The sequence below is a fragment of the Mustela lutreola genome, chromosome 7 (assembly GCF_030435805.1).
Source record: "Mustela lutreola isolate mMusLut2 chromosome 7, mMusLut2.pri, whole genome shotgun sequence".
Lineage (NCBI taxonomy): Eukaryota > Metazoa > Chordata > Mammalia > Carnivora > Mustelidae > Mustela > Mustela lutreola.
Window position 1 is genome coordinate 109,461,155 of NC_081296.1, and position 25,866 is coordinate 109,487,020.

Sequence of the window (25,866 nt, forward strand, 5' to 3'; positions counted from 1 at the left end):
AAATAACATACACGTCATTTTTGAAAAAGAAGTTTCTTCAGTTCTTAGGCATGGATACTCCCATAGAATCATCCTTTAACAAATAGAGTCAAAATCTGCGTGGAAAATCTACAATCCAGTGGTTTGTGCTGGGCTTATGCACACACTCAAAACAGTATAATGTGAGATGCTGAGTGACTTGCTCAGGCTTATGCACACACTCAAAACAGTAATAATGTGAGATGCTGAGTGACTTGCTCAGGCTTTTTTAAAACCCTTTAGAATAGGATAGATGTTTTCAAATGCTTCATAGATCTCAGAACGTTCTTTGGCACCTATAAAGAAACCCAAGTTGATACAATCTTTAATATAAAGACAATACCCAAATTTTCTTAGGACTAAAATTTCATTGTCATTTCCAAGTACTTTTAATACAAATACATCTCCTTAGGTTTACTTGGGAAGTGACATTTTGGTAAAGACAAAAGAATTTGCTGGTGACAGCCATATCCCACAAACACATACCCTAGATCAGAGTTTTCTAGTACTTCACTACATGGGCGTATCAGTTCATCTTTTGCCTCACAGAGCACAGTATGAAATATGGGGCTGTTATCACTCAGCATGCCATGAACAGGACCACAGAATATGACCTTCATCAGGACCTGTGGACACTTAGCTATCAGCAAATGGGACTTCCTTTGATCCACTCAGATCTAGTTAATATCTTGATTCCCTAATATTGACTAACAGGGTGAGACAAACTACAGCAAATGTTTTACATTTCATTGTATGAGAAGAGATTATTAGAGGAAGAAAACTGTACCCCTGTCACTCCTTAGTGACTTAAGTTTCAAGGGATCTTTCATTAGAACTGCTGTAGGGATTAAAATAGATAAAAACATGAATTAGACATGGTCTTTCCTCTTGAGAGGTGATCAGTCAGATGTGCATCTCTCCCCACCACCCACTGCCACTACTTCCACCATCAAGGCTACACAGGTACACTGTACAGAGCGGGGCGGTACCAGGTCATAGACCGGTAATACTGATGTTTAGATGGATCTCTCAGCTAATCAGGAAACTACTGCTTGATACCACTGGCAGGAGGTTAAGGAAAAGAATATAAAAACAGCATGAAGAGAAATAGAAAATAGCTTAAGCTGATAAAAGACTCTTCCTTGAGAGCCATAGAGCTAAGGCTCAGTAAGAGAGAAATTGCCAGTGAGAAGTGGTTATCTGGTTTAATCACAAGACTAAGAGGAGGGGCGCCTGGGTTGCTCAGTCAGTTAAGCATTAAGCATCGCCTTCTGCTCAGGTCATGATCTCTAGGTCCTGGGAGAAGCCTGCATCCAGTTTCCTGCTCAGCAGGGCATCTGCTTCTCCCTCTCACCTTGTGCATCTACCCCCACTCACGGTCTCTTTCTTTCTCAAATAAATAAAATCTTAAAAAAAAAAAAAAAAAAAGATGAGAGGAAATCACCAAAAGGAGGATCACCAGATTTGAGAATCAGGTAGAATTCCCAATTCAGAATCAAGGATGAGCTGTAATAATAATTTTTAAAATGGAAAATAAAAAAGTTTTGGCAAAGATATGGAGAAATTAGAACTCTCATACATTGGTGGTGGGAAGGTAAAATGATTCAACCACTGTGGAAAACAGTTTGGCAGTTCCTCAAAAATGTTAAGAATTACCATATGACCCAGCCATTCTACTCCCGGGTATACACCCCCCAAATTGGAAACAGGTACTCAAACGACGTGCATGCAGACACGTATTCATGTGTCTATTCGCAAGAGCCAAAAAGTGGAAATAACTCAAATGCCCATCAACAGATGAACGGATAAACACATTGTGATGTATACATACAATGGAATATTACTTAGCCACAAAAGGAATGAAGAATGAGGTTGTTATACATGCTATAGTGTGTGAACCTCAAAAACATTATACTAAGTGAAAGAAGCCAGACACAAGAGGTCACACGTTGTAGGATTCCATTTATATGAAATATCCAGAATAGCTAATTCCAGAGACAGAACGCAAATTGGAGGTTGGCAAGGGCTAAGGGGAGGTAGGCAGGGAGAGAAACTGCTTAATGATATGGGAATTTCTTCTGGAGTAATCCAAATGTTTTGGCACTAGCAAGAGGTGGTGGTTGCAGAAACTGAGTGTACTAAATGTCCCTGAATTATTCACTTTAAAATGGTTAGGTTTATGTTATGTGCATTTCACCTCAAGTGTTTTAAAAAATGTTAGAGAGTCAGTAAGTCCTTATAAGCTTAAATTTCTTTGAGAGGTTGGCGAAAAGTTACTTATTTGGGACACCTGGGTGGCTCAGTGGGTTAAGCCTCTGCCATCAGCTCAGGTTGTGATCTTGGGGTCCTAGGATGGAGCCCTGCATCAGGCTCTCTGCTTGGTGGGGAGCCTGTTCCCTCCCCCACGCTCCCACCTGCCTCTCTTCCTATTTGTGATGTCTGTCAAATAAATAAATAAAATCTTTTTAAAAAAAAGTTACGTATTCATCACTGATGAGTTTACTATGTGTGAGTCTCTGCCTTCAAAGAAGATGTGGGGTGGGGGGAAAGGATGAGGAAGACGGTGAGTTACTGACATGAGTAACAGAAACTCTGTACCTTGAGGGGTAGGGAAAACTCCATAAGCCTCAGATTTTTATTACAGGATGAATATTTTAATTTCTCAAGTGATCGTTTTTGTAGAAACCAGTGAGTTGGGAAAGCAGTAAGTGAAATACCGTAACAAAAAAATCCTGCCTCTGGCTTGATGGACCTTTTCTGCTTCTAGGTACATTTGAATGTGACAGCTTTCTTATTAAGAGACAGTGAAGTGGAGTAGATCTAGCAAACACCCACCTACCCATTCAACCTCCAATCCCACCCACCAAAATCAGCATTCCTTTTATATTTAATTAAGAAACAGAGGGTCTAGGTCCAACATTCTAGGTAACTATGTACTTCAGTTTTTCGTAACACTTAAATCATACTTACGAAAATTTTGATGTCCCTGTTTAGCATTCTGGCCTCTGCTAGAGAGCAGAAAACACCCATCGCCCAGGAGGAAACAGACACTGAGAATGATCATTATTCTATATCACAGAAAAACTTCTTTAGACACAAAAGGGCTTTATGGGAATTAACTAATCCAATTCCCTTCATTTCCTTCATGGGAAAACAAGGCCCACCAAGATGAAGTTCCCCTGAATCATGGACAGCAGCCATGGATGAAGTCCTCAGTATCTAGTATCCCTTCTAAAAGTCAGAAAATACTATGTACAGAAGAATGAAACTCAACCATTCTCTTACACCATACTCATGTTAAGACATGAGGCTGGAATCTATCAAAATCCTAGAGGAGAACATAGGCAGTAACTTCTTCAACATCAGCCACAGCAACTTCTTTCAAGACATGTCTCCAAAGGCAAAGGAACAAAGGTGAAAATGAACTTTTGGGACTTCCCCAAGGTCAAAAGCTTCTGCACAGCAAAGGAAACAGTCAACAAAGAGGCAATCCACAGAATGGGAGAAGATATTTGCAAATGACACTACAGACAAAGGGCTGATATCAAGATTTATAAAGAACTCTCAAACTCAACACCCAAAAAACAGATAATCATGTCAAAAAAATGGTCAGGAGACATAAACAGACACTTTTCCAAAGAAGACATACAAATGGCTAACAGACACATGAAAAATGCTCATCATCATTAGCCATCAGGGAAATTTAAATCAAAATCACATTAAGATACCACCCTATACCAATTAGAATGGCCAAAATTAGCAGGACAGGAAATAACAAGTGTTGGAGAAGATGTGGAGAAAGGGGAACCCTCTTACACTGTTGGTGGGAATGTAAGTTGGTGCAGCCACTTTGGAAAACAGTGTGAAGATTCCTCCAAAAATTAAAAATAGAGCTACCCTATGACCTTGCAATTGCACTACTGGGTATTTACCACAAAGATACAGATGTAGTGAATAAAAAGGGGGGGCCATATGTACCCCAATGTTCATAGAAGCAATGGCCACAATCGCCAAACTGTGAAAAGAGCCAGGATGCCCTCCAACAGACAAATGGATAAAGAAGATATGGTCCATATATACAATGGAGTATTACTCAGCCATCAGAAAGGACGAATACCCAACTTTTGTATCAACATGGATAGGACTGGAGGAGATTATGCTGAGTGAAATAAGTCAAGCAGAGAGAGTCAATTATTATATGGTTTCACTTACTTATAAGAGCATAAGGAATAACATGGAGGACATTAAGAGAAGGAAAGGAAAAATGAGTTGGGGGAAATTGGAGGGGGAGACAAAGCATGAGAGACTGTGGACTCTGAGAAACAAACCGAGGGTTTTGGAGGGGAACAGGGTGGGGGGTTGGGTGAGCCTGGTGGTGGGTATTAAGGAGGGCACATATTGTATGGAGCACTAGGGGGTGGTGCATAAACAATCTTGGAACAGTGAAAAAAATAAAAATTAAATTTAAAAAAAAGTCAGCAAATAAACATAGCCAGCATTTATAACTGGGTATTACCATGAGGGGATTTGGTCCCTTTAGTCAAATACTTCCTCACCAAAAATAAGTATCACAACTTTATGGGAACTGCCATTGGTCCTGTAGTCTTAATAATCTATAATCAAATATCTCAATCTGAAGCACCAGGCTCCAGCTAGAGGACTCTAGCTTTTACGCAAACCTGACCAGTCTTTTCCTTTAAGTAATAACGAGCACCACTGTGGGGGATAAACACCATTCCTCACCATGGTGACAGAGGTGGAAACTCTGTGGCCTGTGCAATAAAGAAAGGACTGGCTCTGAAATCACTCTGGATGAGCTTAAATACCAGCTCTACCATTAACTCGGTTTGAATATCACAGGCAAGTTGTTCAACTTCTGAGTTCCCATTTCCTTACCTGTAAAATAGCCTTCTCAGAGGGCTGCTATGAGTTTGATGAGTGAACATTTGTAAAAAGTCCTTTGTAAGCCATCCCATTTTATAAAATCTAAGCCATTATTATCGTCCTAGAAGAACAGGCTTCAGGATCAGGGATGTCGGGACAGCTAGCCCAAGCACACATGGTCTAATGTAAGAGCCAGTTCTCACACAATCTGTGTCCTTCCCCAGGGCTGATTCCTGGCGGGGACTATGGGGACTGCAGGAGATTTGCTTTTCCATCCTCAGCACCTAAAAACAGTATGGGTACCTGATGGGCACTCAAAGTTGATGAAATATCTGCCATCTGTCAAGAAGGTTTATAAGCTCATCCCTACCCACTTAGCCAGCCCAAACATCAATTTCCAATACTGCTTGGATTTTCCAATTCTATTTTTACGCCAAGTCATAACTACGTACCTTATTTTCCCTATGATACCATATGTGTATGCACACAAGGGAAAAGGCTTACAAATTGCAAGAGACGGCATTAAATCCTTCCAAGTATACATTTTACAGCGTATACTAACTTGCTTTATTGGGGGACTCCCAGTAATGACTGGCAGGGGTATGCTCTCTCGGGCCTACTCGCTAACAAGAACTGCGGATGTCTAGCTGATGGACAGTCCCCCGAAGTAACAAAGACCCAGCTTCTTAAGAATTATGCTGGAGGGAAAGAAAGAACTGTGAAAGCATTTTAGATGCTAGACTAAAGCCTCTTTAGATGTCAGATTCCCATCATCAGGACAAGGCAGCACAGCAAGACTCCAGTCTTCCAATGCTAAGGGGGAAACGAGTGGGCTTTCACCAAGGGAGCACCAGCTAACGTTTATAACACATTCACCGTCCACTGGTACTGTTCTTTGGCCTGCTCACACAGAGCAGGTAGTTTCTCTGGCCACCTGCCTTTTACAGGTGTGGAAATCAAGGTGAACTTAAACTCACCCAAGGCCACACAGCCAAGAAATGGTCGAGCCTGGATTCAAAGCAGACAGTTGGTTCCCAGAGCCCAGCCTCTTAGCCATCACATGTGCTACCTCTCACCACTAAAAGCATTTCTCTTTCCTTAAGCTGATGAGGAAGAGAAGGGAAAAGGTGACCTCAAAGACCACAGAGGCGTCTGCACAGACACCTAAGGAGCTGGGGGACAGGGTGAGTACAGGGAGGGTGGGGGCTCCGGAGCCAGGCTGCTCAAGTTCCCACCCGTGTCGTAGCACATACAGTTGTCTGACATTGTTAATGACTTCTCCACTGGCCCCATTTTCCAGGTGAGGAAACTGAGCTCCTCAGTGCAACCTCATAGAATTAACTAGAACCCACATAAAAGCTCTTATCACGGCACCTGGAACGGACACACCCAATGTATGTTCACTTTATGGTGTCTGACCTTAGAAATGAAAGCTGACATTATTTGCTGTTCATTGTATATCACTCCAGCAGATCCTAGCTATATTAGTTTTACTGTGGTTTGAGAAAGAAAAATCCTAGGTCCTAAATATCATACCAGCTACAGGAAAACAGCATGGGCTTGGGAAAACAGAGTTAAGCTTGGCTCAGGTCCTGTTGCTTTCTGCTGTCAGGGGGCACAATGCAGTAGGGCGGTAGGGCTTCTTTGCCATCAGCTCACTTAACTATAATTAGAACATTCAGATGTAGCCTTGGACATGGTGGCCCCCGCTTTGGCACCTCAGGGAGTAAGACAATTTTACACGGATAAGTTATTTTCAGAGGCCCTGAAAATGGCACATGATACAACGGTTTAGAATTGCACTTACGGTAGGTGTGCTGGTATTCTACAGTGCCTACCTAGGGAAGGGCTGGGACCCATCATTTAATTACAGCAGAACGCAGAGTGCATTTGTAATTTCAGTACTCTAACATTTTCTAGGCAAAAATTATTAACCCTTGTTGGGACCTTTCAAAACAGCTCTGCAGTCTTGCTGTGTGGGCCTCTAGGAGTCTCCTGGACACTCCACGTGACCATCTCCTGCTAAAATACTAGAAGCAAGGCTAAAGGGAGGCCTCCTTGGTCCCTTTCCTTAGGTTTATACCCAAAATTGGGTCCTTGCATTTTTAAACCCTTTGCAGGTGAAAAGTCTAGATATGCAAGGATAAGAGAAAAAGAAATATGTGTCTCAAAGTGTGAAGCAAACATAACCTAAACCATGGACTCTAGAGGAAGTGCTTTTAAGACAGTATAGTGCAAGCAGGGAAAGATCCCAATAGATAATTACTCCTATTTCAGTATCAAGACATCGGTTGTCTTTTTCTACATATTGTAAGCAGAAGTTTGGACTTCAGTTAATACAACTCATTCCTCCCTTCGCAAAACTGATGATCTGCACCTCGCAAGAATGAAGTTCAGCTTTGTTTGTTCTACATGCTGAACTCATAACAAGCTTTCAGGGAACGGTACTGCACTGTCTTTGGCATTGCACATAGACACCACTTCTGTCACTCGAAACTTGTAGCAAATGTGTACATGCAAGTTGTTTTCCTTTTTCCTTTTAATTGGGGTAAGCAGGAAAGCTGGTTTGAATTAAGGATATTTAAAGGGGCTTGTTTTGTGTATCTATACTAGAAACTTAGCCTGTGCTTGTCAACGGGCACTTTTAATAAGACTGATTAATAACGACACATAGCAAGTAGGTGAACGTGCCCTTCCCAGGATCTTCAAAAGTTTGTTCCTTTCCATAGGCTGTACGCTTGTTCCAATATTTATATTGTTCAACTTACTTGGCATACTTTCCCCCACTTCCTTCAGGACAGATAGGAGTAAACTTTATGTCAGTCACTTGGAGGTCTTGATTATTCTAGACTCTACATTCACGGTATCTGAGAAGCTGTAGGTTTGCTGTATTTGAAAGGCTCTTGAATTCCAAACAAGCTTTCCCTACTTCAAAGACTAGTTATTTGTTACAGTAAAACAAACAATGAAACTTTACTGGGAGTTCTAAAAGAAGACTTAAGAACAGAAATTCCATGTTTTTGGATGCTGAGTGATAACTTCATATAGAAATATAAAGGTCAAATGGAGTCATCATGAATTAATAATAAGGAGACTGATACATCATGGGAAGCTGGCTGGCTGGCTGTTTGACGTTGGGCGTAATCAGTATGGCCTCCTGCCGTACGAGGTCAGCATTCATCTTGATAGAGAATAGTAAAATGTGTAAGAAGTCAGACACAATTAGATAAAAGAAGCAGACTTCAGGAAGATGGTATGGAAAAGAGTCTTAACAATTTACCTCAAGAATTTTAACCCTTCTCTATGTAAAAATAAACCAACTGGAAAAAGCTATAAGTGTAACAAAGAGTAATTACTTTCAATATTATGGTGAACTCCTATAAATCCTTACGGGAAAAAATAATTTAAAAAGTAAGTAGACAGAAAGAAGTAAGTTATGTACACACTCTACAAAAGATAAAATGCTATTACTTGAAGAGGTTTTAAAAAATCATCAATTTCTATTTCTGATTACCAGTGAGGTAAGGCAGTGAGATCATTTTCACTTACAAATTTTCTTTTGTGCCATTTTTGTTTTGAATGCTACTGAGAGTTTGTAAAAGATACTTAAGCAGGAGCACCTGGGTGGCTCAATGGGTTAAGCCTCTGCCTTCGGCTCAGGTTATGATCTCAGGGTCCTGGGATCGAGTCCCACATTGGGCTCTCTGCTCAGCAAGGAGCCTGCTTCCTCCACTCTCTCTCTGCCTGCCTCTCTGCCTACTTGTGATCTCTCTCTCTCTCTCTCTCTGTCAAATAAATAAATAAAATCTTTTTAAAAAGGATACTTAAGCACATTGCTGGTAAGAACATATCATGGGAAAGAACTATACTGCGTATCCCTTTAAAAAAAACAACTTGGTAATTTGTACTCAGAACCTTAAGAATAGACCTATCCTTCAACAAAGTTCCACTTCCGAACATCCACAGTAATTATTCTCCACACATAAAAATAGCCAAATGTCTGTGCCATTATAAGCAGCAAACAAAGAAGGAGCATTTAAATGTTTTACAATGGAAAAATAAGTTTGATATGATAATATGTTAGAGCAGAAGTCAGGAAACAGACGGCTAGTCCTATTTTTGTATAGCCTATGAGCTAAAAATGGTTTTAAATTCAATCATTAAAAAAATGGATGGGGGCAAAACAAAACAAAACAAAAAACAAAGAAGAATATTGCATGACCCATGTAAATTATACGAGTTATATTAAATTTACATTTCAGCATACTTTCTTTTATGTAATGTCTATAGCTACTCTTGCAACGAACATGGCAGAGTTCCACTGTTGCAACAGAAACCCTATGGCCACAAAGCCTAAAATATTTAGTGTTTGGCCCTTTACAGAAAAAAGGTTTGATGACCTGTTAGAACACTGTGCAGCTGTGAAAAGTGTTCTTGAAGAGTTTGTAACAATGATCGAAGCTACGTGGTATAATGGTTAATAAAAATGCAGGATGTGAAGATAAGCATATATATCAAAAGGACGTAAAAACATGAAAAAATTATAATTTTGGGGGTATTGAGACCAATGAGTGATGATATAATCCTTCCTGCTTTTTTTCCCCCCAGGTGTTCTACAATATTAAGACTTACTTTATAATGGTGAACAAAGCTATTTAAAAGGAAAAGCAAAGCAACATGTAGCTATGGAATTTTATGAAAGTTAGAAAATAACCTTAGAACTTACCTGTCAACACAACTTTTCCAGATACAAAGATAAGCAACACAATCCGTGGTTTCACCATCCTATAAATAAGGCCAGGAAACAGTTCAGGTTCATAACTGTTCAGATATAAAAGGAAAAAGTTAAAAATAGTGCTATTCAACTACTTTCCCAAAACATTTGAGACCCAGCATGTTAAAGCTACTCTACCAAAAACTTTTGGCCATCTTAATAAAAATAGTCTGGAGTGCCCTATGCAGTTCCTTGTGACGATCAAGAACAGAATTCATCTTTGATCATAATATTTTTTCAAGTGCAGGCCATGCTAAGCTAGAAACTAAGGTAATGTAGGGCATCAAATTTAATGTATTAAGATCCTGTTGGTTAAAAAAAGTCTATCGATAATAATACATAAACACACTTTCTAAATTTCTTAAATTATCCAATTTTCCCAATAATGAGCATATTTTCTATATATTTATAAACTGCTAAAGATAACAATTTTAGAACCTATGAAGTTTCCAGACCACCATCATTTGTCTCTGGACAAGTGCTGTAAAGAAAACTAAACTACCCCAACACTTAAAAATTTAGGATTTGTAGGGCGCCTGGCTGGCTCAATTGGAAGGGCACTGGACTCTTGATCTCAAGGTCATGGGATCAAGCCCCATGTTAGGTATAGAGATTACTGAAAATAAAAAAATTTAAAAAAAAAGAAACTTAAATTTAGGATTTGGTCCTATAAATAGTAACTCACTCATATTTACTACTAAATGGAGGAGGAGGAGGATAGGGCTAAGAATTGCTTTAGTCTCCCCCATAGAGAAGTAGAGAGACTCTTAGAAAGGCTTAAGGAGACTTCAAAGAAGAAGTCAAGAGTTAAAAGGAAGCGGACAAAATAAATGCAATGGCTAAGAACAGATAAGGAAAAAAAAGAAGAAATCTGAGAAATGAAACACAACACACATAAATCTTTGCTTTTAATGGGTGAATCAGGACCACACAGAAAAAGTCTCTCTGTTTCATTCTGCAATGAGTAAGACCCATACAGCAGATGTGAAATCTCCTACTGGTACCAGAATGATGCGTTACAGCGGGGAGGCTACCCTTCTGAAGCATATGGAGTTGGCTCGGGGTAGACTTGTCTTCCTGGGATGTTACTCTTACTACAGAAGGCCTGTCAAGACTTTACCCATTTACCACCTCTCAACACGGGAGTCAATGATACTGGCTGGAGCCCTGGAAAATTTGTATGGGAGCAGAGGTTTGAACCAAGAAAGTGAAAGCTAGAGACACAGAAGGAATGCTTCCATTTGATCTTCCAACAGAATCTTAGCATTTTTAAGGGGAAAGAGGTGGGGGTGTGCCTTGTTGGCTCAGTTGGTTGAGAGTCTGATCTTGGTTTCAGCTCAGATCATGATCTCGCAGTTGTGAGATCAAGCTCCACATTGGGCTCTACACTCAGCAGAGAGTCTGCTTGGGCTGCTCTCTCCCTCTCCCTCTGTCTCTCCCCCTACTTGTGTTCGCTTTCTCTCTCTCCTCTCTCTTCCTCTTGAAAATAACTAACTAACTAACTAACTAACTAAATAAATAAATAAATCTTTTAAAAAGAAGAGGGAAAAGAGAAAACAAAGTCTTCGGTATGTAAGTGATGGCAGACTGCTGTTGGCTTTCACAACCATAGTTTTAAGATGCCAGCACAATAAACTTCCAAGGAGACACTTACTTCATTTTACTTATCCTCTGCCTCATTGCAAGAGAAAAGTTGAGGCAAGGGGGGAAAAAAGGAGATTTTAGAGAGGGATGGAGAATTTTGTAAGTTCAAGAATAACAAACTTTTGCCAATCTCTTGCCAACCCAACTTCAACTCACCATTCAAGTCCTGGCTTAAATGTCACTTCCCATGAGAACTTCAACCTGCACACTCCCCTGACCCTATTGTATTAAATATCCTGTTTAATGGTACCATGGCACTGCAAGGGGTGCCCACCTTGGAGTTACTGTGTTATCTTTAGTTACCATATTGTCTTTAGCTTTTCGGTCTTCCCTTTTAGACAGTGAGCTCCATGAGGGCAAGGAACAGTGGCCGTATTTTTTTTTCTTCTTTTTTCCTTTTCCCTTTTTGAGGTAAAGAGAGTGAACCAGCGTGGGTTCAGGGCCTGGGAGGGTAGGGATGGGGGTTGGGAGGGGGAGAGGGAGAGTAGGCTGCATACTCAGCTGGAGCCCATTGCAGGGCTCAACCTCACAACCCTGAGACCATGACCTGAGCTGAAATCAAGAGTCTGATGCTCAACTGACTGAGCCCCCTGGTGTCCTGAACCCTGGCTGTACTGACTATCATGGTCGCTGTAGCATCTGCTCCATGGTAGTCACCTAGGTATTATTCACTTAAGAAATAGTTATTATCAGGATAGCTTGGATTTAGAAACTGAAGGAAGGGAGAACAATGCTCAGGGAAAACTGGAAATAAATACGGTGTAGACATACTGACATCCCCCAGTGACAAGGGGATACTTGTGGTATCAGATGCTACTACACAAACTTGTAGAACCAGGGGAATTAAAGGAACTTGAGGTTTTAACATAGGCTAACTTTTTTTTTTTTTTTTTTTTAAGATTGTGTTTATTTGAGAGAGAATGAGCAAGCACGAGCAGGGTAGAGTAGCAGAGAAAGAGGGAGAAGCAGCCTCCCTGCTGAGCAGGGACCCAACATGGGGCTCAATCCCATGACCCTGAGATCATGACCTGAGCCCAAGGAAGATGCCTAACTCATGGAGTCACCCAGGCGCCCCTTGACATAGGCAAACTTGACCTAATAATTACAACTGATGTGGGCCATGGTTCCCCACACAGTTGCAGACACTTAAAGAGAGGCCTCATTTTTTTTTTTTTTTTAAGAGTTTATCTGGTCAGAGAGAGAAAAAGTAAGCACAAGTAGGGGAGTGGCAGGCAGGGGGAGAAGACCCCCCACTAAGCAAGGGGCCCCATGTTGTACTCTATCCCAGGACCTGGGGAACATGACCTGAGCTGAAGGCAGACACTTAACCAACTGAGTCACCCAGGCGCCCCATGAGAGGCCTCACTTTAAAGACACAAACCTGTTGGGAGAGAAGTGTTTTAATGCCCAGTGTCATCAATACACACACTGGAGCTGTAATCCATAACGTAACAGTAGAGCCTGAAGGGCAAACTTTTGGAGCAGGCAAAAGAAAGACTAGAAAGATAGTGGGAGGGATACGATGCAGGCTTTCTTGCTAAATTTTTTGAAAAGATGGATGAGATCATAAAACTGTTCCAGAATGAAGATAGAGCAGTGATGGACCCCTCCAAGTGGCTAAAGTCAGCTCATATGATGAACTCTCATCTTGCCCTGCTCTCCATTTTATCTCTCAGAACGTGGCAGTAGTGACAGGAGGCACTCCTGCTCTAGACTTAAACCCGAGCTACAAAGACGACAGTGTTGGAGAAAAAGAAAAAGAAAGGCACCTTGGGAGGAACAGCACAGATCATTTTAGAGCCCTTAAGAGCCAGAGAGTGGAGAGCTCAATCTGATGGAGACAGGCAGAATTCAGGCAGAGATCTTTCATACGTTCAGAAAAAGTGGGTTTGGAGAAGAGACAGACTGGTGGCCCATGGTTGGGAATCTGGAAGAAAAAATAGCTTCTGTGTTGAGATACTCTTAATAACAACGGTTATGAATTTATAAACCATCCCAAGATTGAAGAAAGAAAAAGATCCCTAAAGAGGCAATATTTCTTGCATGGGGAGCTTTGCAGTGAGCTCAACAGGCACCCAATAAGCACACATTGAAAGAAAAATTCATGCAGGGAGGAAAAAAAATACATTCAAGGGGAAAATAAACATTGCCTAAAGAATATCACCAAAGCCAAATCTCAGCATGAACTTGGATTTAAAAAAAAAAAAAAAACAACTAGGAAAAAACAATGCAATTTTTAACAGCTGTTCAGAGCATGTCTCAAAAAGAAGGCCAGTGAGTGTTAGAAAAAGCTCTGCTGCAGGACCCCTGCTCACTCTGTTCATAGGAATGACCACTCCAGGGCAAAGGGGAGGAAGAAGGGAGCAGAAGGACAGAAGTTGAGGCTAGAGAAGGAGAACGTTAAGAGCGTCTGTGATTCTGAACAGCTCAGTGGCCTTGAACTGGTATATGTGCCCCCAGGGTGGTGGGGCCCCAGGGCTGACCCATTCGCCTCTGTCACTGCTAAGGGCCCAACAGTCTGGGAGAAGCATCAAAGCAGCTGAGGGGAGAGGACCCTGAGCCTCTGCTGGTGAGACAGGAGGTTACGTGGGAAGCAGCAGCCTACAGAGGCTCCCTGAGGAGCAGGAGTCCACTAAAGAAGAAACTGGAGAGGGGGCTAGAACACAAAACCCCTGGAAATCAACAGGACAGTGGACACTCAATAGACTTGCCTTCGCAGAATGTGCTAGGCCACTCTTTCTTCATCCTCTCCAACCCTCTTCCCCATGCCAGCTGTCAGCCATCAGCCCCTTCAGACCTGCCTAACCCGTCTCATAAGCCTTCTCTTCTGGGGTCCCACCCTGCCCCCAAGGCAGGTGTGCCTGTCTCGGAAATCTGCGCGGTAGTGAATCTCAAGCCTCTGGTGAGCAGGACTGACACCACCTGTGAGCTTGTTAGAACTGAAAATTCAAGGGGTGCCTGGGTGGCTCAGTGGGTTGAAGCCTCTGCCTCGTGGTCCCAGGGTCCTGGGATAGAGCCCCACGACATGGGGAGCCTGCTTCCCTTCCTCTCTCTCTCTGCCTACTTGTGATCTCTGTCAAATAAATAAATAAAATCTTCAAAAGAAAAAAATAAAAAAGAACTGCAAATTCAAGCAACATCTGGGACGATGCAGCCCAGGTAGCAAAGTGTTTTCAGAAAAGCAGGCCAAGTGATGACTGTGCAGTTTAATTTTGAGAACCATGTTTCAGAAGACTGGACACATGCAGTAACCAGGAAGGAGTTAAGCTCAGCATGTTAACCCTCTCACCTACAGTCATGAAAAAGAAAAACTCCATTTTCTCCAAAAGACACACTATATATGGGGCCCATAACACAACTGCCGTATCTTTGTAAACTCAGAAAGTTACAGAAAGGTCATACCTACTGAACTGCTGGTGGGTTAACACTAGACCTTCCAGCCTGATGGCGAATCTCACATCGCAGCTTCCAACCATGTTCTGAACTTTAAAATCGAGGAATCTGGCTGGGAACCCCAGCTTCTGCACCACACGAGCATACTTCCTTGCTGCAAGTCGAGACTGCTCCTCACTGGGGAAGGACAAGTGTGTTTAAAGAGATCTTCATCATTCTATCCTCTATACTGCTTGAGCTGTGCTCACACACTTCCCTGATTGTACTTTTAGCTTTTTTTAGTACTAGGTCTATCTTTCAGTATATCTACAAACCTGTAGATGTGGAGGACACAGCCCAGCCTCCCCTACTTGTGTCCTTAGCACCTAGCCAAAGGTATGGCACAATGGTCAAAGCCAAGCCATATACACGTTTGCGTCTTACTTTGACATCTCTCATATATAGCGTATTTTTCTCCTTTACTTGTTTTAAATGCAATTAGATAAAATTAACTATTCCCCTGGTTCTCAAAGTGTGTGCAGCAGAGCAGCACCACCTGAGAACTTGCTAGAAATGCAAAGTCCCAGGTCCCAGCCACAGGCACTCTGGGGTTGGGGCCCAGCAATCTGTATTTTAACAAGCTCTCCAGATAAATAAGGACACATGCATTAAAAAAAAAAAAAAATCAACATAAGAAAATAAGAGGTATGCCAATTAAGTGGCAAAGAAAAACAAAGCTGAAGGTACCACAACACCAGATTTCAAGATACACCACAAAACTGTAGTAATCAAAACACACAAACAGGCACAAAAACAGACCTACAGATTAATGGATTCTGGAGAATCCAGAAATAAACCCATGATTATACGGCCAGTTAATCTATGACAAAGGAGATATGAATATACAACAGGGAAAGGAATAAATGAATAAATAATATATATATATATATATATATATAAAATAAATAAATCATTCAATAAATGAGGCTGGGAAAACTGGACAGCTACATGTAAAAAAAGTAAAACTGGACCACTTTAACACTTTTCACAAAAATAAACTAAAAATGGATTAAAGACCTAAATTTAGACCTGAAGCCACAAAAACATCCTAGAAGTGAATATAGGCAGTAATTTCTCCAACATCAATCACAGCAACGTTTTTCTAGATATGTATCCAAAGGCAAGGGAAACAAAAGCAAAAATAAGCCATTGGGACTACATCAAAATAAAAAGCTTTTGCACAATAAGAAAACCATCAACACACAAAAAAGTAACCTACTGGATAAGAGAAGATATTTGCAAATGACATATCAGTTAACGGGTTAATATCCAAAATATATAAAGAACAGATACAACTCAACACCAAAAAACAATCCAATTTAAAAATGGGCCTAGGACCTGAACAGACATTTTTCCCAAAAAAGCATAGAAATAGCCAATATACACATGAAAGGATCTCAACATCACTCATAATCAGGGAAATGCAAATCAAAACCACAATGAAATATCACCTCATACCTATTAGAATGGCTAAAATTAAAAAGACAGTAATAACTGTTGGTAAGGATGGAGAAAAAGGAACCCTTGTACACTGTTGGTGGGAATGTAAATTGGTACAGCTGCTGTGGAAAACAGTATAGAGGGCCCTTAAAAATTTAAAAAAAAAACCATTAAATTCAATAATTCCACTATTGGGTATTTACTCAAAACAGAAATGCTAATTTGAAAAGATAAATGTACCCCCATGTTACTGCAACAGTATTTATAATAGCAAAGATATGGAAGCAACTTAAGCATCCATTGACAGAAGATAAGGAAAATGAGATCTATATACACAATATATTATGCAGCCATATAAAAGGATGAGATCGTGCCATTTGAGACAACATGAAGGGCCCTCGAAGGTATAAGGCTTAGGGAAAAAGTGAGACTGAGAAAGACAAATACCACATGATTTCACTCACAGAATCTTAAAACAACAACAGCAACAACAAAACACAAACAAAAAGCAGAAGCAGTCCTATACATACAGAGAACAAACTCATGGTTGCCAGAGGAGAGGGTTGGGGTTTGGGCAAAATAAGTGAACTGGAGTGGGAGATACAGGCTTTCAGTTATGGAATGAAGAAACCAGAGGAATAAAAGGCACAGGAACATAGTCAACGCCATTGTAATAGTGAGGACAGGTAGTAGCTACACTCCTAGGGAATCTAGCATAGTGTCTAAATTTATTGAGTCACCTGAAACTAATGCAACATTGTGTGTCAACTATACTAAAAAACCATATATGGATTCTTCAATAAATGTATCAGGTCACTTACTGGCCATTTGCAAAGAAAAATATATAGTGAAACAAAATTCCAGGCCAGCTCTGCCCAGTATGGTAGCCACTAGCCACTTGTAGCTAATTTTTTAAAAAATTCTATTTATTTATTTGAGAGAGAGAGAACACAAGCAGGATGGGGAGGAACAGAGGGAGATGGAGAAGCAGACTCCCTGCAGAGCAGGGAGCCCAGCATACAGGCTCACCCAGGAGCCCCCGCATGTAGCTATTTATATTTAAACTTAAATTAAGTAAAAAATTATGTTCCGGGGCGCCTGGGTGGCTCAGTCGGTTAAACATCTGCCTTCGGCTCAGGTCATGATCCTGGGGTCCTGGGATTGAGCCCCGCATCAAACTCCCTGCTCAGTGGGGAGTCTGCTTTTCTCTCTCTCTCTCTCTGTCTCTCCCCCAGCTTGCTGTCAGAGAAAATCTTTTAAAAAAAGAATAAAACAAGCAGTTCCTCTGTGTATTACCTATACTTTAGTTGTTCAACAGCCACATGTAACTGGTGGTTACCACACTGGAGAGCACAAATGGAAAACATTTCCATCACCTAGAGAAAGCACTCATTGAATCAAAACATCAACATTATTTGCCAGAAAAATGTACAGAGGTCAATATTTGTATAATGTTGCGTAAGCAGAAGCTTTCTTCCTAAGCATGAAGCCAAACATCAAAACTGAAGAAAAATGGGACTGTACACACCCAAAAATGTTAATTGTAAAAAAAAATAATAAAACACCACTAACTGTAATTTGGGAAATAATATTTATAGTACAAAATGGTAGGAATACTTAGAAACAAAAAGCTGACAAAAGAGCAAGAACTCATAGACGATTGGGCAAAAGACACGGTAGGCCGTTTACATGCTTATGCAATATTCGTCTCACTAGCAAATCAAAGACATGTAATTAACACTTTTCTTCTTCTTCTTCTTCTTTTTTTGCCAAACCATTTGGCAAACTTTAAAAAAAATGTTAACACCCCGTGTTCTTGGGAGGAAATGAAGCTCAGTATATCTGTAGAGTGAAGACAAATTCACACAACCTTTCAGGAGGACAATTTACTACTCATCTTCTAACACTTAGAGGAACGAGCAGCGCTCCCACTGCAGTTTGATGGTGAAAGGCTCTGTATCAGCACAGGCCTTCCTCGGTGTGAGATCCAGGAAAAGGGAGCCTTTTCAGAGTTGCCTCCTGAGCTAATGCTCAAGATAATGGGCAAGGAGTACCTAATTTGCCACCTTTAAGAAGTTCTATCCAGGGGTGCCTGGTGGCTCAGTGGGTTAAAGCCTCTGTCTTTGGCTCAGGTCATGATCCCAGGGTCCTGGGATCGAGCCCTGCATCGGGCTGTCTGCTTCCTCCTCTCTTTCTCTCTGCCTGCCTCTCTGCCTACTTGTGATCTCTGTCTGTCAAATAAATAAATAAAATCTTAAAAAAAAAAAAAAAAGAAGAAGAAGAAGAAGTTCTATCCAATTACCTGCAATAAGGAAAATATACAATAACTATTTCTCCAGGCTTGTAACAGGTTTCATCACTATGGTAGTTTTTAAGTGCATCTTAAGATCAAGTTCTAACAGACCACCTATGTCCCCTCAGTTTAATGGGGGAACTGCAAAATGGGACAGGAGTCGGTATTACACAACTGAATGTTTTTAACCCCCATTTTGGCATTTCATGCAACTCTTCGGCAAAATATTTTGCTCCTCCTAGGTGTTTTGGAACATAAATTCTATCCTTCCCTGTTTTATACACTGAATTATTTGTCTGAGAAGGTTTGGAGAGTGGTTCCGCATACCTTTTGGCTCCCGTGCAGACCATTTTTCCAGAGCTAAATATGAGGGCGGTTGTTCTGGGCTCTCGGATCCTCATTATGACAGCAGCAAACCTCTATACACAGAAGTCAAAAGGACAATTAGCCTCTGCTAGGATGTAACACTATTCCAGCTGAAGAGTTGAACTGGACATAAAAGAGTCTTGAATAAACGGAGATCAGATGGGAAAGTGAAACAATGGTCTCCCCGCGCTAAGGTAAACAAAACAAGTACATTCTAAAATGTACTTAAAAAAAACCAAACAGGTAAAAATAATAACAATAAAGCTAAAATTTAAGTGCCTGTTCTATTTCAAGCCTGCTACCAAGAGCTTTACAGGTTTTGTCTCCTTTAGCTAAGGATAGAGCTCAACTGTGTCCATGATCATCACAATTTAGTGCATAAGGAAACAGAGTGGTTATTTAATTTTGCACATTACACAGACAATGGTAAAGTTGAGACTGGAAGCCATGACTAATTAGATGCTGTGGTTTTTTACCTGGAAATACTTCCTTTTTCTTTCAAAGACTATTTGGGGAGGGGAGAGTATAAAGTATGTTATAGTTTTGCCAAGACTCTAGAATGTATTAAAAAAAAAAAAGCCAAACTATAGAACAGAATATATATATTGATAGGCATGCTGAAGATGAAGGACACATTGATTTTCAGTTCTCAGTGTGATGCCCTGCCCTGCAGCATGGGCAGGTTCTCTGGAAGGTGCTGAAGCAAGGGGCACCAGAACTACTGGCCTGCCATACTGATATGTCATCAAAGACTTGCTACTCCTTTTGGTCCTACCCAGGCGGCCCCTTCTGTGTTCATCTTCCCCCAGCAAGCTGGGAAGGAAACCAGGGTGAGTATTCTGCACGACTGCAGCTTCCATGGGTTGGAGGGGGTCCACAGGACCAAGATGGGACTGCAGTTTCAGATTTGAAATGTGGACAGTGAAAGAGCCTTGAGTCAGCACTGCACAGAGCTGATTAAATCTGGTGAATGTTTTCCAAGTGTTTAAGGTAATACTCTAACCTGGTATGCATTTTTATTAAATTCTGAACAGAGCTTAAGTGCCAAACCAGAATTTCTCTGGCTGTCAAGTTCAAGTTTGGATAGATCCTATATACAAAAACAAAATGAGGGAGAGCAGAAGATGATGGACAACAAAATATGCTTAAATATGCTGACTTAAAAGTGTGGGCAATCATGGCTGTGGCCATAAGCATCCTAGCTTATCACTGTGTTTCTGTGCTCATCCTGGTCAAATATTTCCAGAAAAAGGAAATATTTGGCTAATATTCAAGTACATGTAAATTTAGAAATCAGCAAGAATACTCCCACAACAGCAAAAACGACTTCATCCATAAATAGCTGATGCTCACAAGGTCCTCTGTGTTCCTAGAAATACGACCTTTTCATCTAAGGCCGTAAATCCTCCACCATCTGAGACAGTGAACTTTTCCCTAATAGAGACAAGGCCTTACTCGTCTTTGCATTCATAGGTACAGAGACCAGCCAATTACTAAATGTTGATTGAATGAACAAAGTCTACTTCTTCGGTTAATAGGCCATTAAAATTGGATGTTTAGCCTTGGCAGGACACAATAGAGTAAATTTTATTAGACTTTGAGAGAAAAGAAATACCTGAATCTTAGATCAGAAAGTAGAAGCTTGAACATCACACTTGAAACAATTTACCTTTCTCAAGTAAGGGAAATTATAAATGGAAAAATATGTAGCAGGCAGGTGGGACAGCATTTAGGAAAAAAACTATGAACTCTGATGGCATTTTAAAGAAGGTTAGCATTTCCATGGGCTGAAAGGGGTCATACTGAAAAATCTTTTTGAATGACAAGGGGAAAACCTTAACTTTTAGGAACTGCTCAATCACTGCTTTTATTCGGCTTGGAGAATGAGGTAATTTTTTAGAACTTCAAAGCAGACAATGAGGCAATTAACCTCTTGAGTTGTCAAAAGTTCTGCCCTAACAAAATTTTCTTTTTCCGTTTTAAAAACAAAGACAAAGGAATGAGTCAATAACATGATCATATGAAGTAAATCTAAGTAGAAGCTAATTGTTGAAAGGAATACAGAGAAATCTCACCTTTGGGTTATACTCTGCATTTTTTGCGTGCAAAGCTATTTTCTTCAGATCCAATTTACAGGCCAGGTTTACAGTGGAAACTATATTCCTGATGAAATAAGTCATTTTAGAAATTACATAAGACATAACAAGTAAAAAAAGAATTAAAATGTATTAACTTCCTCATTTTATAGATAGTATATTAGCAACTTCCTAGGAGAATTAGTCTCAATGTGAATATACTATAACGTGATAAACCCTAGTAAAATGTAAAGATTCCAAAGCAAAGCACTAAAAATAGCTTCTAAAATGTCACGACTAGCTGATGAAAAGCAAGTTTTAAATCTTTTTCAAAACCAGGCCTCAAAACAGAAAGCATAATTCTAAATCAATTTTCAAACTGAATTCAAATTTTACATCTTTATATTCTGTTTATCCAATCCCAACCACAATTCTCAGCAATCACAGTGCTGTAACATAAACAATACAACCCTTCAAGAATATATATACTAGTCTTAAGTCTCTCTTAGGAGATCAAGAACTAGTACTTCATTTTACAGATAGCCAAACTGTGTAAAGCCACAAGAATGGACAAAAGAGTAATTAAACCTGAAATGCTCTTCCCTACACCATTACTCTGAAATTCGTCATCATTACATTTGGAAACTAAAATGTGTACCTGAGAGCATCACCCATTAAAAACACACACATACAGGGGCACCTGGGTGGCTCAGTGGGTTAAGCCTCTGCCTTCAGCTCAGGTCATGATCCCAGGGTCCTGGGATCAAGCCCTGCATCAGGCTCTCTGCTTGGCGAGGAGCCTGCTTCCACCTTTCTCTCTATCTGCCTGCCCCTCTGCCTATTTGTGATCTCTGCCTGTCAAATAAATAAATAAAATCTTTAAAAACACACACACGTAAACAACTTACTGTAGCTGAGGCACAATTCCAGAACATTCTGAAACAGGGGTCATTGGTGTCATGGGCGTTATGGACACCAGAGGCATGGAGTTTGGTTTCTCAAGAGAAGGCTGGACTGAGTCAGCATCACCAGGATGCAGATGTGAGTGGGAATTCGGTACATTGCTGCTGCTTATTAATCCCAGACCAATGTCCTGTTCTCTGGGTAATGACATCTTCCTTGGCTGACTTTGAGTTTTACAATTTTCTTCAATTTCATGCTTGCTTCTAACGACACTCTGGTCTTTATTTTCTTGGGTAAATTCATCCGGTAGGAAGCTAAGATCCACACATGAGAAATGGCCAGAGGTTTCTTGGACTACTTCAAGATGTGAATTAAACACAGTCTCTGGATGGGATGAATTAGGGATGTCCACAACATCAGGTGTGACTGGGCTGAGCAGTGGCGACCTGGGCGCAGTGAGGTCATCCTAGGCCATTCCCAAAACAAAAACGCAAGAAACAGAACACCAAGTCACACCAAAGGGATACCACTATTGCTAGCCAGCAGGGTGTTCAGGAATGCAAGCAGTCCAAGACAGCTTATGTTCATTCCTTGTCTCTTTCCATAAAGTACCACTAAAGTTATATTTCAGAGTTTCCGCATACTTAATAGAAACAGGAAAGTCGATCTTAAAATGCAGAGAAAGCATTTTACCAAAAAATGTTTTTCCTACATTTGATCCATAGTAAGTTGCCACTCTAATTTTGTAATAAAGGCAACTGAGCAACTACACTCTAAATTGTGTGTACTCTGGGTCCTCTTTCTGCCCTTTCTGTGCCACCAGCATGATGTACATGAATGGCCTGGCAGGTGCTCTTAGAAGCATTAACAACACTGGGAAGAGAAACAATAAGGCCAGGTTCTTATTAAGCCCTGCTCCAAAGTCATCGTCTGGTGTCTGTGATGATGAAGCCTGATTACGTTGGCAAATTTGAAATTGCTGATGATCACAGAGCTGGGAAAATTACTGTGAACCTCCCAGGCAGGCTAAACAAGTGTGATCAGCCCCAGATTTGATGTACAACTCAAAGATTTAGAAAAATGGCAGAATAATCTGTTCCTGTCCTGCCATTGTGTAGACAACCTCAACTGGCATCACGCATCATGAAGAATCAAGACAAAAACACACAGGAGGAAAAATCCTGGGATTCTTTTTCTAGGGATATAATATATATATGCAAATAAAATGCCACAATGGACAAAATAAAATTTTAAAAAATAATGTGGACTTTGAATAGACTTATTGTACTCCTTGATTATGAACTTCAGTTAAGTCTTTTTTTTTTTAAGATTTATTTGAGAGAGTGAGCACACACAAGCAGGGGCAGCAGCAGGCAGAGGGAGAAGCAGACTTCTTGCTGAGCAAGGAGCCAGATATGGGACTGGATCCTAGGACCCTGGGATCATGACCTGAGCTGAACGCAGACTCAACTGACTGAGCCACCCCAGTGTCCCAAATTAATTCTGAGTGGGTTATTTTCCCACTCTATCTTTTTTTTAAAAAGAGTTTTTAATTGAGAAAGATAATGGGAGGGGCAGAGGGAAAGGAAGAAGCAGGCTTCCCACTGAGCAGGGAGCCCAATCTGGGGCTTGATCCCAGGACCCCAAGATCATGGCCTGAGTCAAAGGCAGACGCTTAACCGACTGAGCCACCCAGGCATGCCTATTTCTTAGAGCCTTAAATTCATATTTTATAAAGAAACAAGTGCCGGGGTGCCTGGGTGGCTCAGTGGGTTAAAGCCTCTGCCTTCAGCTCAGGTCATGATCCCAGGGTCCTGGGTTCAAGCCCCATATCGGGCTCTCTGCTCAGCAGGGAGTCTGCTTCCTCCTCTCTCTCTGACTGCCTCTCTGCCTACTTGTAATCTCTGTCTGTCAAACAAATAAATAAAATCTTTTTTTTTCTTTAGCTCATTTTATTAATTTTTTATTTTTTATAAACATAAATAAATAAAATCTTAAAAAAAAAAAGGAGAAAGAAAGAAACAAACAAGTGCCTTGAGTGCTAATCAGTACTCCACTGAAGACCCAAGGTTATTCCTTCTAGTCAAAGGAGATAGAAGCAAATATTCTAGATTTGTGAATCTACAATAGGAAAACAGTCTTTGAAATTTAAATGGGAAGAACAGTTTAAATCAATGTATTGTACTTTCAGTCTGGGGAAGGCTGTTCAGCCTCCATTATCATCAACTCACGGAATGAGGTGTGCAACTGAGCAAAGCAGCTTCATGTCCAATTCACAGGCTTCCTTATTGGGGAAAAAAAAAATCGATTACCTTGATATAAATGTTACCACCTGCGTTGCCCAGGCTGTAAACCTAGATTCCAGATTTTGAGTGCTGCTAGCAGGAAAACCTCATCCCTTAGAAAATCTGACTTCTGAAAACTGGTTGTTTGTGAACACCTCATGCTGGATCCTCATGACAAAACGACCTCAAGCGAATATAAAATGTCTGGCTAGATCCTACTGAATTGTTCTATTACTCCAAGTCCAGCAGATGGCAGGGGTGACTAATTGTTCAAAGAAAACACTTCTCTAAAAGAAGGCAGCTATTCTCTTGAAAGAAGATTTTGGACAAGATTTTGGTCTGTATTTCGTTCTGAATTATATAATTCCCCCCCCCTTACCCCACTCCACAGATCAGCTTTATGAAAAGTGAGGTGGGGAACAGCCAGGATTCCTCTCCATGGTCCCACTGGCCTCTCCTATACTGGTAAAAGTGGTAAAAGACTCTCACCAGCCAGTTCAGAATATTTGCAACAATCCCTGTCTCCCCGCTTTCCCATCACAGCATTTGGGCAGGGAGGTGGCACTCACCCAAGGAAACCCAACCTCCTCCAGGAATCTAAGGCAGTGGCAGCAAGATATGGGATGTTTTATAGCAAAAGCAGCTTGACAGCCTCCTTTTCAAGTTCACCGTAGGAACACACCTTACAGGATGTAATTACAGCATATTCACTGCATCTTTGGCCGTCTATCTGCAGAAATGTTTCGTTAGACTGTTTTTGCAGAACCGTCAACTCATCTTTCCTGCGTGGGCTTTCATTTGCTATATTAAACGCAAGGAGGCTTCGCTATTTCTACTTTGGTGCGAATCCTTGTCTTTTAAAAATCCCCCACACAGGGCTCAGTGGGTTAAGCCTCTGCCTTCGGTTCAGGTCACGATCATTGAGCCCCACATCGGGCTCTCTGCTCAGCAGGGAGCCTGCTTCTCCCTCTCTCTGCCTGCCTCTCTGCCTACTTCTGATCTGTCCGTCAAATAAATAAATAAAATCTTAAAAAAAAAAAAAGAAAAATAAAAGAAAGAAAAGAAAAGAAAAAAAATCCCCCACACAGAAGGCTGCACTTTTTTCTTTTTGAGGACTCCTTGCTCTCTACAATACTTGACTCTAAGGATTTTTTAAATTGTAAAAACAAACAACTTAAGAATCGTGAATTGAAAGAAGCCACAGGTGTCTTCAGTTCAAATTTTGCGACACCCCCGCCCCACCTGTCCCTAGAGACTTTTTTTTTTTTTTTTGAGGCCTGTTCTTGGCATGGGAGGCTGTCACCCCTTACCACAGCTGCACGGGATAGTCTGCCTAGGTTTGCCATAGCACAGCAGAGACATTTGGAACCAGTGGTCCCCACGGGAGACACAGAAACGAACTCTCCATGTCTGCATCTTTATAACGGAGACGGGGTCTTCTAACCATGGCTCTGGAGTCACACCACACCGGGTTCCACTCCTGGCTGGCACCCGTGGCGAGTTATTTCCCCTCTTGAAGCTTCGAAGCTTCTATTTTTCAACTTAAAGACGAGGACCAACCAGCCCACCTCTGCAGTCGCTAGGAGTTCAGGGCCAGATAAAGAAGGCAAAGCCCTCGCGCTCAGGTGTGGGCGCGCTCAGCCATCGGGTAGGGACGCGCTTTGGCCCCAGGACAGTGGCGACGGCTTTCGCGCTCACCTGGGCGACACACTGGTCCAGGTAGCGCTCCAGGTACGTCTGCTCCTCCTCCAT

General features: G+C 41.1%; 1 protein-coding gene across 1 annotated transcript; it reads right to left on the reverse strand.

The window, feature by feature from the left end:
* Positions 1–237: 237 nt before the first annotated feature.
* Positions 238–25,866, reverse strand: TBPL2 (TATA-box binding protein like 2). Its single transcript, XM_059179691.1, has 7 exons — positions 25,813–25,866; positions 21,835–22,295; positions 20,927–21,014; positions 18,813–18,904; positions 14,723–14,890; positions 9,629–9,723; positions 238–314 (listed from the first exon to the last, which is right to left on the reverse strand). Exons 1-7 carry the CDS (start codon positions 25,864–25,866, stop codon positions 238–240), a joined length of 1,035 nt encoding a protein of 344 aa, XP_059035674.1.